The 12,208-nt window shown below is 51.0% G+C and overlaps 1 protein-coding gene across 1 annotated transcript in view; it reads right to left on the reverse strand.

The window, feature by feature from the left end:
- LOC140425345 (leukocyte elastase inhibitor-like) overlaps nt 1–12,208 on the reverse strand; it is a 100,578-nt gene that overhangs the window by 36,252 nt on the left and 52,118 nt on the right. The window contains exon 4 of the mRNA XM_072509509.1: nt 11,472–11,589. Coding sequence (XP_072365610.1) covers nt 11,472–11,589 — 118 coding nt within the window. The remainder of the gene's footprint in view (nt 1–11,471; nt 11,590–12,208) is intronic.

Below are 12,208 nucleotides of genomic sequence, written 5' to 3' on the forward strand. Positions count from 1 at the left end.
AGATGGTACAACTCTGTTTTATTATTCTGTACAATAACAACTGTTAACTTCTGACTGTGGTTCATACTTCACCAGTTAACCTGAGGACCCAGCCCTAGCACTAACTTAGAGAGGCACTCAGTACATGGTGTAAGTCTGAGTGGCACGCTGTGAGCTCTGTGCCCTGAGCTCTCTCCTGGTGGAATGAGCGGGAACTGTGGTGTTCCCTGTTTTATATGTGCTCTCACTGGTGATTGGCTGTGATGTTGCGTGTGTGTTGATTGGTCCGTCTACCTGTCCATCAGTGTGTGTGTGTGTGTGATTGCACCATGATATGTTAATATGGATATCATGACATCCCCCTTTTCACAAGAATATGTGCCTACATGGTAATAAATATTGGTGTGTACTGAGTGCGGCTGAGTATGTGTGTGCAATATTTACAACATGTACATGAGGCTATACATAGGAAGGTCTCAGGTGCAACATAGCAACGAGGTTGTACCACAAACAAAAAAAGTGCAATCATCAAATATTGAAAGAGAACTCCTGGAACGACAAAAAGAGAAACACGTTAACATTGTTGCATAACAATTCAGTGAGTCCAATGTGCAAACAGGCTCATAAGTCCAGTCTAGTAGGTGGGCGACGAATTCGGGTTGACCGCCTCAAGGGTGGGTCAGGATCCACCGGCTGAGGAATGGGCCTGGCCACGGGCAACAGAGGAATAGGCAGAGTGGCAGGAAGCTCCACGAAGTCGACATCAGGGACAACAGGAGGGCATGGCATCGGTGCATGAACACGTAGCGAGCGCGGAAGCAGCCGAAGGGGCCGCCGATTACGCCGGCGAATGGAGCCATCAGGCATGCGAACCAGGAACGAGCGGGGAGCCACGTGGCGGAGAACCTTGGCAGTTGCTGACCAGCCACCCTCTGGTAGGTGTATGCGGACGTTGTCTCCAGGCCCCAGGGCAGGAAGATCAGTTGCCCGAGTGTCATGTGCCACCTCCTGCTGAGCACGCTGCTGTTGCATCCTTTGCAGTACTGGAGCGTGGTCGGGTTTAGGAACATGAATGGAGGGCACAGTGGTCCTGAGGGTGCAACCCATCAACAGCTGGGCTGGTGAGAGGCCTGTGGACAGTGGGGCCGAGCGATAGGCCAGCAGGGCTAAACAGAAGTCAGATCCGGCATCAGCAGCCTTGCAGAGGAGCTGCTTCACGATATGGATGCCATTTTCCACCTTGTGATTTGACTGGGGATGCAAAGGGCTGGACGTTTTACGTGTGTGAAGCCATATGAAGCGGCAAAAGAAGACCATTCTTGGCTCGCAAAACAGGGCCCATTGTCCGACATGACGGTAAGCGGAATGCCATGGCGAGCGAAGGTTTCTTTACATGCTCTGATTACAGCTGATGATGTCAAGTCGTGCAGGCGTATGACCTCCGGATAATTGGAAAAATAGTCAATTATGATGACGTAGTCCCTGCCGAGCGCATGAAAAAGGTCCACACCCACCTTTGCCCAGGGGGACGTTACCAACTCATGGGGCTGAAGAGTCTCAGGGGGGCTGCGCCGGCTGAAACCTTTGGCAAGTGGGGCAGTTGAGCACCATGTTGGCGATGTCGTCGCTGATACCCGGCCAGTAGACAGCTTCTCGGGCCCTCCACCTGCACTTTTCAACCCCGAGGTGGCCTTCGTGCAATTGTTCGAGGACCAGCCTGTGCATGCTGTGTGGGATCACAATCCGGTCCAACTTTAGGAGGACACCATCAATGACGGCCAAGTCGTCCCGGACATTGTAGAATTGTGGGCACTGCCCCTTGAGCCACTCTTCCGTCATGTGGCACATCGCACGTTGTAGAAGGGGTCAGCCGCAGTCTCACAGCGAATGTGGGCCAGACTTGCATCAGTAGCTGGCAGATTGGCCGATGTGAAGACTACATGTGCGTCAACCTGACAGACGAACCCCCCCGATTCGGGCGGTGTGCTCACTGCTCTGGACAGGGCATCCGCGATGATGAGGTCCTTTCCCGGGGTGTAGACAAGTTGGAAGTCGTACCTCCGGAGCTTGAGCAGAATGCGCTGGAGGCGAGGGGTCATCTCATTGAGGTCCTTTTGTATGATGCCGACCAGGGGGCGATGGTCGGTCTCCACGGTGAACTGAGGAAGACCATACACATAGTCGTGGAATTTATCTATGCCGGTTAACAAACCCAGGCACTCCTTCTCAATCTGCGCATAGCGCTGTTCTGTGGGGGTCATGGTCCGCGAGGCATAGGCGACCGGGGCCCATGATGCAGTGTCGTCCCGTTGCAGGAGTACCGCCCCAATGCCGGACTGGCTGGCATCAGTCGAGATCTTTGTGTCTCGAGTAGTGTAGAAGAACGCCAATACCGGGGTGGTGGTGAGCTTGATCTTGAGCTCCTCCCATTCCTTCTGGTGTGCGAGCAGCCACTGGAACTCCGTAGTCTTCTTCACCAGGTGGCGAAGAGCCGTTGTGTGCGAGGCAAGGTTGGGAATAAACTTCCCCAGGAAGTTGACCATCCCGAGAAAGCGTAGCACTGCCTTCTTGTCTGCCGGCTGCGGCATGGCTGCAATAGCTGCCACATTGTCGGCAGCCGGACGCACCCCTGACCGGGATATGTGGTCCCCCAGAAACTTTAGCTCAGTTTGGCCAAAAGAACACTTGGCTCGGTTGAGGCGCAGACCGTGCTCTCGTATCCGAGCAAAGACGCGCTAGAGATGACTGATGTGCTCCTGTGGTGTGGTGGACCAGATGATTACGTCGTCAACATAGACGCGCACCCCTTCGATGCCCTCCATCATCTGTTCCATGATTCGATGAAACACCTCGAATGCCGAGATGATGCCAAACAGCATCCTATTGTAGCAGTACCTGCCAAAGGGAGTGTTGAAAGTGCACAGCTTCCTGCTGGACTGATCCAGCTGAATCTGCCAAAAACCCTTTGAGGCATCAAGCTTGGTAAAAATTTTAGCCCGGGCCATTTCGCTCGTGATTTCTTCCTGTTTGGGTATGGGGTAGTGTTCCCTCATGATGTTATTGTTCAGGTCTTTCGGGTCGATGCAGATCCGGAGCTCGCCATAGGGCTTTTTTACGCACACCATGGAGCTGACCCATGGCGTTGACTCCGTGACCCGGGAAAGCACTCCTTGGTCCTGCAGATCCTGCAACTGCTGCTTGAGGCGGTCCTTGAGTGGTGCTGGGACTCTACGAGGTGCGTGAATGACCGGGGTGGCATCCAGTTTGAGCCGTATTCTGTAAGTGTAGGGCAGTGTGCCCATGCCCTCGAAAACCTCCTGGTTGTGGGCGAGGAGCGAGTGGAGCTGCGCCCTAAAGTCTGCATCCGGGAAATCGGACGTGCCTTCTGGAGACAGAGTGTGCACCTGCTGAACGAGGTGGAGGATCTTGCACGCCTGTGCGCCTAACAGAGAGTCCTTCGAGGATCCAACTATCTCAAAAGACAGTGTGGCTGTGTGTGAATTGTGTGCAACCTTGAGCTGGCAAGACCCCATGGCCGGGATAACATTACCGTTGTAATCGATCAACTGACAGTGGGATGGCCGAATTGGTGGTTTGACCTTCAAGGTGTAGAAGGCTGACCATGCAATGAGATTGGCGGAGGCACCAGTGTCTAAGCGGAATGTGATTGGTGATCGGTTGACCGTTAGGGTGGCACACCATTCATCGCCCGGATTAACGCTGTGCACTGGCATCGGCTGGTGGGTCCTACTTGGGGACATCCGATTTCTGTCTATTACCGCAACGCGGAAGGGTTCCCGGTCGTCGGTATCACCGGTCTGTACGTCGTCAGGGTATGACTCGGTGTATGGAGGCTGAATGGCCCGCACATCCCTGCGAGGCTGGCAGAATTGCGGAGCGTTGGCAGGTTGAGCTGCTCGACAGCAGGCAGCGTAGTGGCCCATCTTGCCACAGCGGAGGCATTGCCGAGTTTTGGCTGGACATTGCCGCTTTAAGTGTGCGGATCCACAGTTGCCGCACGTCGTGACGTCACGGCGTTTGTTGCACCACCGCGCATGCGCAGCTCGGTCCTGCGTACAGCGCGCCTGCGTGTCATGTCCCTCTGCGTCGATGTCCCCTCTTTTGGCGCGTACAAGCGCGGGAGGCCTCGGAAAGCACGCGAAATGGCCGCCATCGTTCGGGCCGCAGGCCGGGAGGAACTCGATCGACTGGACCCGCTCAGCCTCGTAGGACCCGTGCCGTGCCGATTCGGCCGCCTGGAATTGGGAGTACCGGCTGGTCGCGTTTTCGTGGAGGACGCAGGTTTCGATGGCGGTGGCTAGGGTGAGGCTCTTTACTTTGAGGAGCTGCTGGCGTAGGGTGTCCGAGGTGACCCCAAAAACTATCTGGTCCCGAATCATAGAATCGGAGGTGGCCTCATAGCCGCAGGACTGCGCAAGGATACGGAGGTGTGTCAAAAAAGATTGAAAAGGCTCATCCTTACCCTGCAGGCGCTGCTGGAAGAGGTACCTCTCGAAGCTCTCATTCACTTTGACGCTGAAGTGTTGGTCAAGTTTTAGAAGGATCGTCTTGTACTTCGTCTTGTCCTCGCCTTCCGCGAATGCCAGGGAGTTGTAGATGTGGATGGCGTGTTGCCCTGCCGTGGAGAGGAGGAGGGCGATCTTCCTGGTGTCCGATGCATTCTCCCTCTCTGTGGCTTCTAGGAAGAGCTGGAAGCGCTGTTTAAACAGCTTCCAGTTTACGCCAAGATTACCAGCGATTCAGAGCGGCTGCTGCGGGCTGATGGTGTCCATGGCGCAGGATGGCGGATCTCTGAAGAGGTGCAGGTTGGTCTCACAGTTGCTGGGGAGTTTCTAATCCTGGTATCATGTCGTGTTGGGTGTTCCGATATACAAACGAACAAACGCGGTTGTAGATGGTACAACTCTGTTTTATTATTCTGTAGAATAACAACTGTTAACTTTTGGCTGTGGTTCGTACTTCACCAGTTAACCTGTGGACCCAGCCCTAGCACTAACTTAGAGAGGCACTCAGCACATGGTGTATGTCTGGAGCAGGAACTGTGGTGTTCCCTGTTTTATAGTGCGTGTGCTCTCACTGGTGATTGGCTGTGATGTTGCGTGTGTGTTGATTGGTCCGTCTACCTGTCCATCAGTGTGTGTGTGTGTGTGATTGCACCATGATATGTTAATATGGATATCATGACAACCTCTGCCTCCCGAATGATCCGAAGTTCATCCAGCTCCAGCTCCAGTTCCCTAACGCGGTTTCTGAGGAGCTGGAGATGGGTGCACTTCCCACAGGTGAAATCAGCAGGGACACTGACGGCGTTCCTCACCTTAAACATTCTGCAGGAGGAACATTGCACTGCCTTCCCTGCCATCCCCTCTAGATAAAACAAGAAAAAGAAAGAAAGAAAGAGCTTACCTGTTATTCACTCAACCCATTAGGTTAGAGGAGGTGGAAGGGTGGGGGACACTACAAGTGTAGTGTCTAGGGTTTAGGAACCACCCAATTTAAATACAGGTAATTTATCATGGCCAATCCACCTAACCTGCACATCTTTGGAGTGCGGGAGGAAACCGGAGCACCCGGAGGAAACCCATGCAGACATGGGGAGAAAGTGCAGACTCCGCACAGTCATCTAAGGCCGGATTGAACCCGGGTCCCTGGGGCTGTGAGGCCGCAGTGCTAACTACTGGGCAACCGTGCCACCCCATACATACTTTCATAAGCAAGTCTAATTAAAGTAATGTTTTGCAAGCTGGGCTGCTATCTGTTATAATAATGAAGGGGAAAAAAACACGAAAGTATGTCTGAAAATATAGGACTTGAAATAAGACTCAAGTTTTTTTTAAATCAACATACAAACCACTGGCTGAAATGCTGCAGGGTGATTCTCTAAGGCAGGGTTTCCCAAACTTTTCCAGTCGCTGAGCCCTTTTTGGCCTCCTAAGAGAACTGAAAGAACCACTGAGAAACATTCTTATTGTGTTGAAGGATTGAACCACAAAAAATTATCATTGCGCAACAGATACAAATATAGAAAAACAAATTTAGAACATGTTTCTATGCCTTATATGTATAATTTATTGTAATAAAAAAGTCCTGTTATTCAACAAATGTTCTTCTTCTTGGGCGATCACTTGTTAACGAGTATGATTATCCACCAAAGATACTCCATGTCACTGGTCATGGGTTCTGTGGTCCTTACGTGGCTGATGAGCCCGATCCTAGAGCCATATCTACAACCGCTCACTTAGCAGATGTTTCCAGAAGGTGAGATTAGACCCTGGACTCAAGATCGCTGATATTCCTTTCTCAGGCTCCTTTTCCGGACCTCCTCTTGCCATCAGGTGTTCTCAAAGAATTCAAACAGCAGATTCCTCTAAGTAGGTCTCTTCTGAACAAGGGTCTCCCAGATGTTTGATGTCTATGTTGCATTTCTTGAGGTAAGACTTCAGGAAGTCTTTGAATCACTTACTTTGTCCTCCTCTCGTTTGGGTGCCAACATTGAGCTGGGCAAAGATTTATTTTGGCAGTCGGGACTCTGGCATCCTTACGACATGACCAACCCAGGGGAGTTGGTTTTGGATGATCATGGCCTCGATGCTGGTGTCCTTGGCTCCTACCCAAATGCTCATGTTAGTATACCTGTCTTATCAGCTGATGCAGAGAATACGTGTCAGAAAGCATTGATGGCCCCTCTCCAGGGAATTGAGGTGGCATCTGTACATAGTTCAGGTTTCTAAGCTGCATGAAAGAGTTGGGAGGATGACTGTTCTTGTACACGAGGATCTTGGTGTCAGCACGGATATCGCAGTCATTAAAGGCTCTCATACTTAGACGTCTAAAGGCGGCACTTGCAGCTTGGATATGATGTTGGATCTCTGTATTGATGTCAGTTTTCGAGGAGAGGTGGCTCCCCAGGTAGGGGAACTATTCCATGTTTTGTAGGGTATCTCTGTTGATCTTGATTGAGGGCGAGACTTGATCTTGTGTTGGGTCAGATTGGTAAAGTACTTGAATTTTCTTGAGGTTAAGGCTAAGAGCGATTCTTTGGTATGCTTCCACGAAGGCTTGGAGATCCTCGCCTGAGTGAGTGGAGATGGTGATGGTTACTGCATACTGATGCTCCACGAGTGATGTCAGTGTTGTTTTGTTCTTGGATTTCAACCGGTTGATATTGAAATGTTTTACGTCCATCCCGTAGATGATATTTATTCCACTGGGAAGCTTGTTCTTTACAAGTTGAAGGATGGTGGCAATGAGGATAGAGAAAAGGATGGGGACGATAACACATCCCTGTTTGACTCCAGTCTTCACCTCAAAGGTTTCTGCCTCATTTCCGTCTGTGAAGACTATTGCCGAAATCTTGTCGTGGAGGAGTTGAGGGATGTTGATGAATTTCTCTGGACAGCTGCCCTTTGACAGGGTCTTCCACAGCATTTTCCGATTGACTGAGTCAAAATCCTTGTTCAAATCAATGAAGGCCATGTAGAGCGGTTGATGTTGCTCCTGGCATTTCTCTTGAAGTTAACGAGCAATGAAAATACTGGGCGGGATTCTCTGATCCTGAGGCGAAGTGTTGAAGCACCGTAAATGCCATCGCGTTTTGCGACGGCGTCAACAGGCTCCCAGAAGCAGCAATCCTGCGCCCTACAGGAGGCCAGCACAGCACAGGAGTGACTCACGCAGCTCCTGCTGCCGATACCGGCATCAAACGGGCGCCGCGGGTCTGTGCATGCGTGCTGCGACCGGCGAGAATTTGCGCATGCGCGCTAGTTGTCTTCTCCGGGCCAGCCCCGACGCAACATGACGTAGAGCAACAGGGGCCCGACGCGGAGTAAAAGAGGTCCCCACCAGGAGAAGCCGGCCCACCAATCGGTAGGCCCTGATCGTGGGCCAGGCCACGGTGGAAGCCCCCCTCCCCCCCACCCCTCCAACGGGGTCAGACCCCCCCCCTCCCCCCCCACCAGGCCGCCCCCCCGCAGGATGTATGCCGAGGTCCCACCGGGTAGGACCACATGTGAACGGCATCGGCGGGACTCGGTCTATCTCAGCGGCCACTCAGCCCATCCCGCGCGGAGAATCGCCGGGGGGGGGCCACGTAGAGCCGACCACACCAGCGCCAATTTTCCGGTGACCGAAGAATCGGCAGACCGGCGTCACGTGAATCGCGCTCCTGCCCCAGCGATTCTCCGAGCCGGCCCCGGGTCACAGAATCCCGCCCATGTCCATTGTTCCACAGTTTGGTTGGCAGTCACACTGGCTTTCCGGAAAGATTTTTTTAGCGACAGGCAGAAGGCAGCTAGTGAGGATTAGAATGATGATCCTCCCAGCAATGGTGAGTAGGGAAATTCCTTGGTAGTTCCGAATGTCTGCTTTGTCTCCTTTCTTCAAGATGGTGGCAATGACAACATCCCTAAGGTCAATAGCGATTACTTCTCTGGAACAAATTTTCAGAAATAGCTCTTTCCTCCACGTTTGAAAGCCTCTGCTGAAATCTCACCCACTCCTGTGGCTTTTCAATTCTTCATGTGTTTGATGGCAGCTTCAACTTCATCTATGCTTGGTGGGAGTCCAAAATTAACTTTTTATAATAAGCTTTATTGTCACAAGGCTTACATTAACACTGCAATGAAGTTACTGTGAAAATTCCCTAGTCGCCACGCTACGGCGCCTGTTCGGGTACACTGAGGGAGAATTCCGAATGTCCAATTCACCTAACAAGCACTTCTTTTGGGACTTGTGGGAGGAAACCGGAGCACCCAGAGGAAACCCACGCAGACTCGGGGAGAACGAGCAGATTCCGCACAGACAGTGAACAGTGACTCAAGCGGGAATCGAACCTGGGACCCTGGTGCTGTGAAGCTACAGTGCTAACCACTGTGCTACCATGCCACCCGGATGAGGAGTTGGAGATTTCTTCAAACACGTCCTCATCTATGATTGCATCACGGTTTAGAAGATTTTTGAAGTGTCCTCTCCATTGAAGGCTCTCTCAAAAGCATTGAGGCCTAGGGTGTTGGGTCCATATATTACCTTGGTGGCACTGAAGAAGCCCCAAGTGTTGTGCTTGTCGGCGAGGGGTTGTAGCTCCTTAGGTTTCTCAGTCCACCATTTAAGAACAAAGAACAAAGAACAAAGAAAAGTACAGCACAGGAACAGGCCCTTCAGCCCTCCAAGCGTGTGCCGATCATGATGCCCTAATTTTTAAAAAACCTTCTGCCCTTACTCAGTCCGTATCTCTCTATTTTCTCCCTATTCATGTATCCATTCAGATGCCTCTTAAATGTTGCTAATAAAGATTTGTTCTTGATTTCCCTACCTCTTCTTTGTTTCTCCTTTGCTGTTTGATGAGTTCTCCTCTTTGCCTTGCTGGCGATGTAGTTTTGCCAGGCACAGGGAGCTTTCCTCTTCTTGGGTGGTGTGGTCATTCTTGTTGAACCATTCTTGGTGTTTCCTGGTTTCAGGTGATGGCTGTCTTCAGCTCTTTTTAGTTTTCCTCCACTCCATTAGAATGGACACTTTGGAGATTTTGGTGAAGGCATTCAACAAATAATTCCAAGTCTTACCTGCTTAATGGAGCACCCAATCACTTGCACACACTCCATCACCCACAGCACTCTCACCCTCACACACCCTCACATGCCCTCACCCTCACTTTCACCCACTCATTCCAACAGGCCGGCTCTTCTTGGCCCCCTTTCCCCCCACTCCCATAGGACTAAGCTTCTCTAGCCGCTCCTCCCACCCAGCCCCAGCTCCTCTCAACTCTTCCCCCCCCCCCCCCCCCCCTCCCCGCTTACCGGCATTGGGTCCTCTAGGGAACCCCCATGGCCCTGCTTGCCAACCCACCACCTGCCCCCGGCTATTCTCAGGTTCTCAACGGTCCTGGCTCTTCTCAGGTAACTTGAGCCTTGGCTCTTGTCACCACCTTCACCCAGGCCTTTCTCACCACCTTCTCCTGGCTCTTCGCACTCCCCCTCCCCGGCTCCTCTTGGGATCCAAGGCAAAAGCGACCATTGATCCCCTGTAGTGGTCCTCTTGAACCCCACGTTCAAATGTAACTGGTCTGAATAGTAAGTTTGCAGACGGCACAAAGGTTGGTGGAATTGCCGATAGCGATGAGGACTGTCAGAGGATACAGCAGGATTTAGATTGTTTGGAGACTTGGGCGGAGAGATGGCCGATGGAGTTTAATCCGGACAAATGTGAGGTAATGCATTTTGGAAGGTCTAATGCAGGTAGGGAATATACAGTGAATGGTAGAACCCTCAAGAGTATTGAAAGTCAGAGAGATCTAGGAGTACAGGTCCACAGGTCACTGAAAGGGGCAACACAGATGGAGAAGGTAGTCAAGAAAATCGACATACCAGCAGGGGCTGGTTTAGCACACTGGGCTAAATCGCTGGCTTTGAAAGTAGACCAAGGCAGGCCAGCAGCACGGTTCAATTGGTGGCATAGTGGATAGTGAAGAAGGTTATCTAGGATTGCAACGGGATCTTGATCAATTAGGCCAGTGGGCCGACGAATGGCAGATGGAGTTTAATTTAGATAAATGTGAGGTGATGCATTTTGGCAGATCGAATCAGGCCAGGACCTACTCAGTTAATGGTATGGCGTTGGGGAGAGTTATAGAACAAAGAGATCTAGGAGTACAGGTTCATAGCTCCTTGAAGGTGGAGTCGCAGGTGGACAGGGTGGTGAAGAAGGCATTCGGCATGCTTGGTTTCATTGGTCAGAACATTGAATATAGGAGTTGGGACGTCTTGTTGAAGTTGTACAAGACATTGGTACGGCCACACTTGGAATACTGTGTGCAGTTCTGGTCACCCTATTATAGAAAGGATATTATTAAACTAGAAAGAGTGCAGAAAAGATTTACTAGGATGTTGCCGGGACTTGATGGTTTGAGTTATAAGGAGAGGCTGGATAGACTGGGACTTTTTTCCCTGGAGCGTAGGAGGCTTAGGGGTGATCTTATAGAGGTCTATAAAATAATGAGGGGCATAGATAAGGTAGATAGTCAACATCTTTTCCCAAAGGTAGGGGAGTCTAAAACTAGAGGGCATAGGTTTAAGGTGAGAGGGGAGAGATTCAGAAGGGCCCAGAGGGGCAATTTCTTCACTCAGAGGGTAGTGAGTGTCTGGAATGGGCTGCCAGAGGTAGTAGTAGAAGCGGGTACAATTGTGTCTTTCAAAAAGCATTTAGATGGTTACATGGGTAAGATGGGTATAGAGGGTTATGGGCCAAGTGCGGGCAACTGGGACTAGCTTTAATGGTAAAAAACTGGGCGGCATGGACTGGTTGGGCCGAAGGGCCTGTTTCCATGCTGTAAACGTCTATGATTCTATGAATTCCTGTACCAGCCTCCCCGAACAGGCGCCGGAATGTGGCAACTAGGGTCTTTTCACAGTAACTTCGTTTGAAGCCTACTTGTGACAATAAGCGATTTTCATTTTCATTTTCATTTCATTTCATCTTACCCTCTGTCTTGTTCTCTACCCAAGCATTGATCTCTTTTATGGCAGCTCCTGGCTGACTTTGAAAACTAACAGTAGCCAATTCTGCATCGTAAAACTTTGAGATCTGACTTTGGAATTCCTGAAAAGGAATGAAGAAAAATATTAAGTAATCCTTTAAGTGCGAATGGAAGAAGGTTCACATCTGGGCAAGGGAAATATTGGGCTGAATTTCCAGAGAGTCGATGGGTAACGTGGCACTGCTGTCTCTGACAGGCCCACTGTCATTTTACACTCCAATAAGTGTTGATTGGTGGCAGGCAGAACTTCTGTCCTTATTTGGGATCAGTTTGGCTGACAGCTCTTCAAGCTTCCAGGCCAGGTAAGTGGTAGGGGTGCCAGGGAAGGGTAGGGTTCAAAAGAGGGGTGATTGTAATATCAGTGCATAGGCCACGTGAGGGGAGGTGGGGGGGAAGAGAGATCCAGAGGTGTCTGGTCCAAGTCAGAAAGCACCCCCTCCCTCCCAACCTGCTGCCACCTTCCCTGCCGAAATCTTGAATTTCAAATTTTTCTATTCCACTCCCCTGACCTATCTGGCGCTCTCCAGCCTAAAATTTGAAACAGGATTGTAAAGGGTCCTTAAGTCACCATCAAGTGGTCACTTAAGGGTTTTAAGTGGCCAAGGGTGGGCTTCCCATCCAAAGCTCTGCGAGCCCCACCTTAAATAGCAATCACGTCAAGGTGGATGGAATATGGAGAGA

The sequence above is a fragment of the Scyliorhinus torazame genome, chromosome 6, assembly GCF_047496885.1.
Source record: "Scyliorhinus torazame isolate Kashiwa2021f chromosome 6, sScyTor2.1, whole genome shotgun sequence".
Taxonomy (NCBI): domain Eukaryota; kingdom Metazoa; phylum Chordata; class Chondrichthyes; order Carcharhiniformes; family Scyliorhinidae; genus Scyliorhinus; species Scyliorhinus torazame.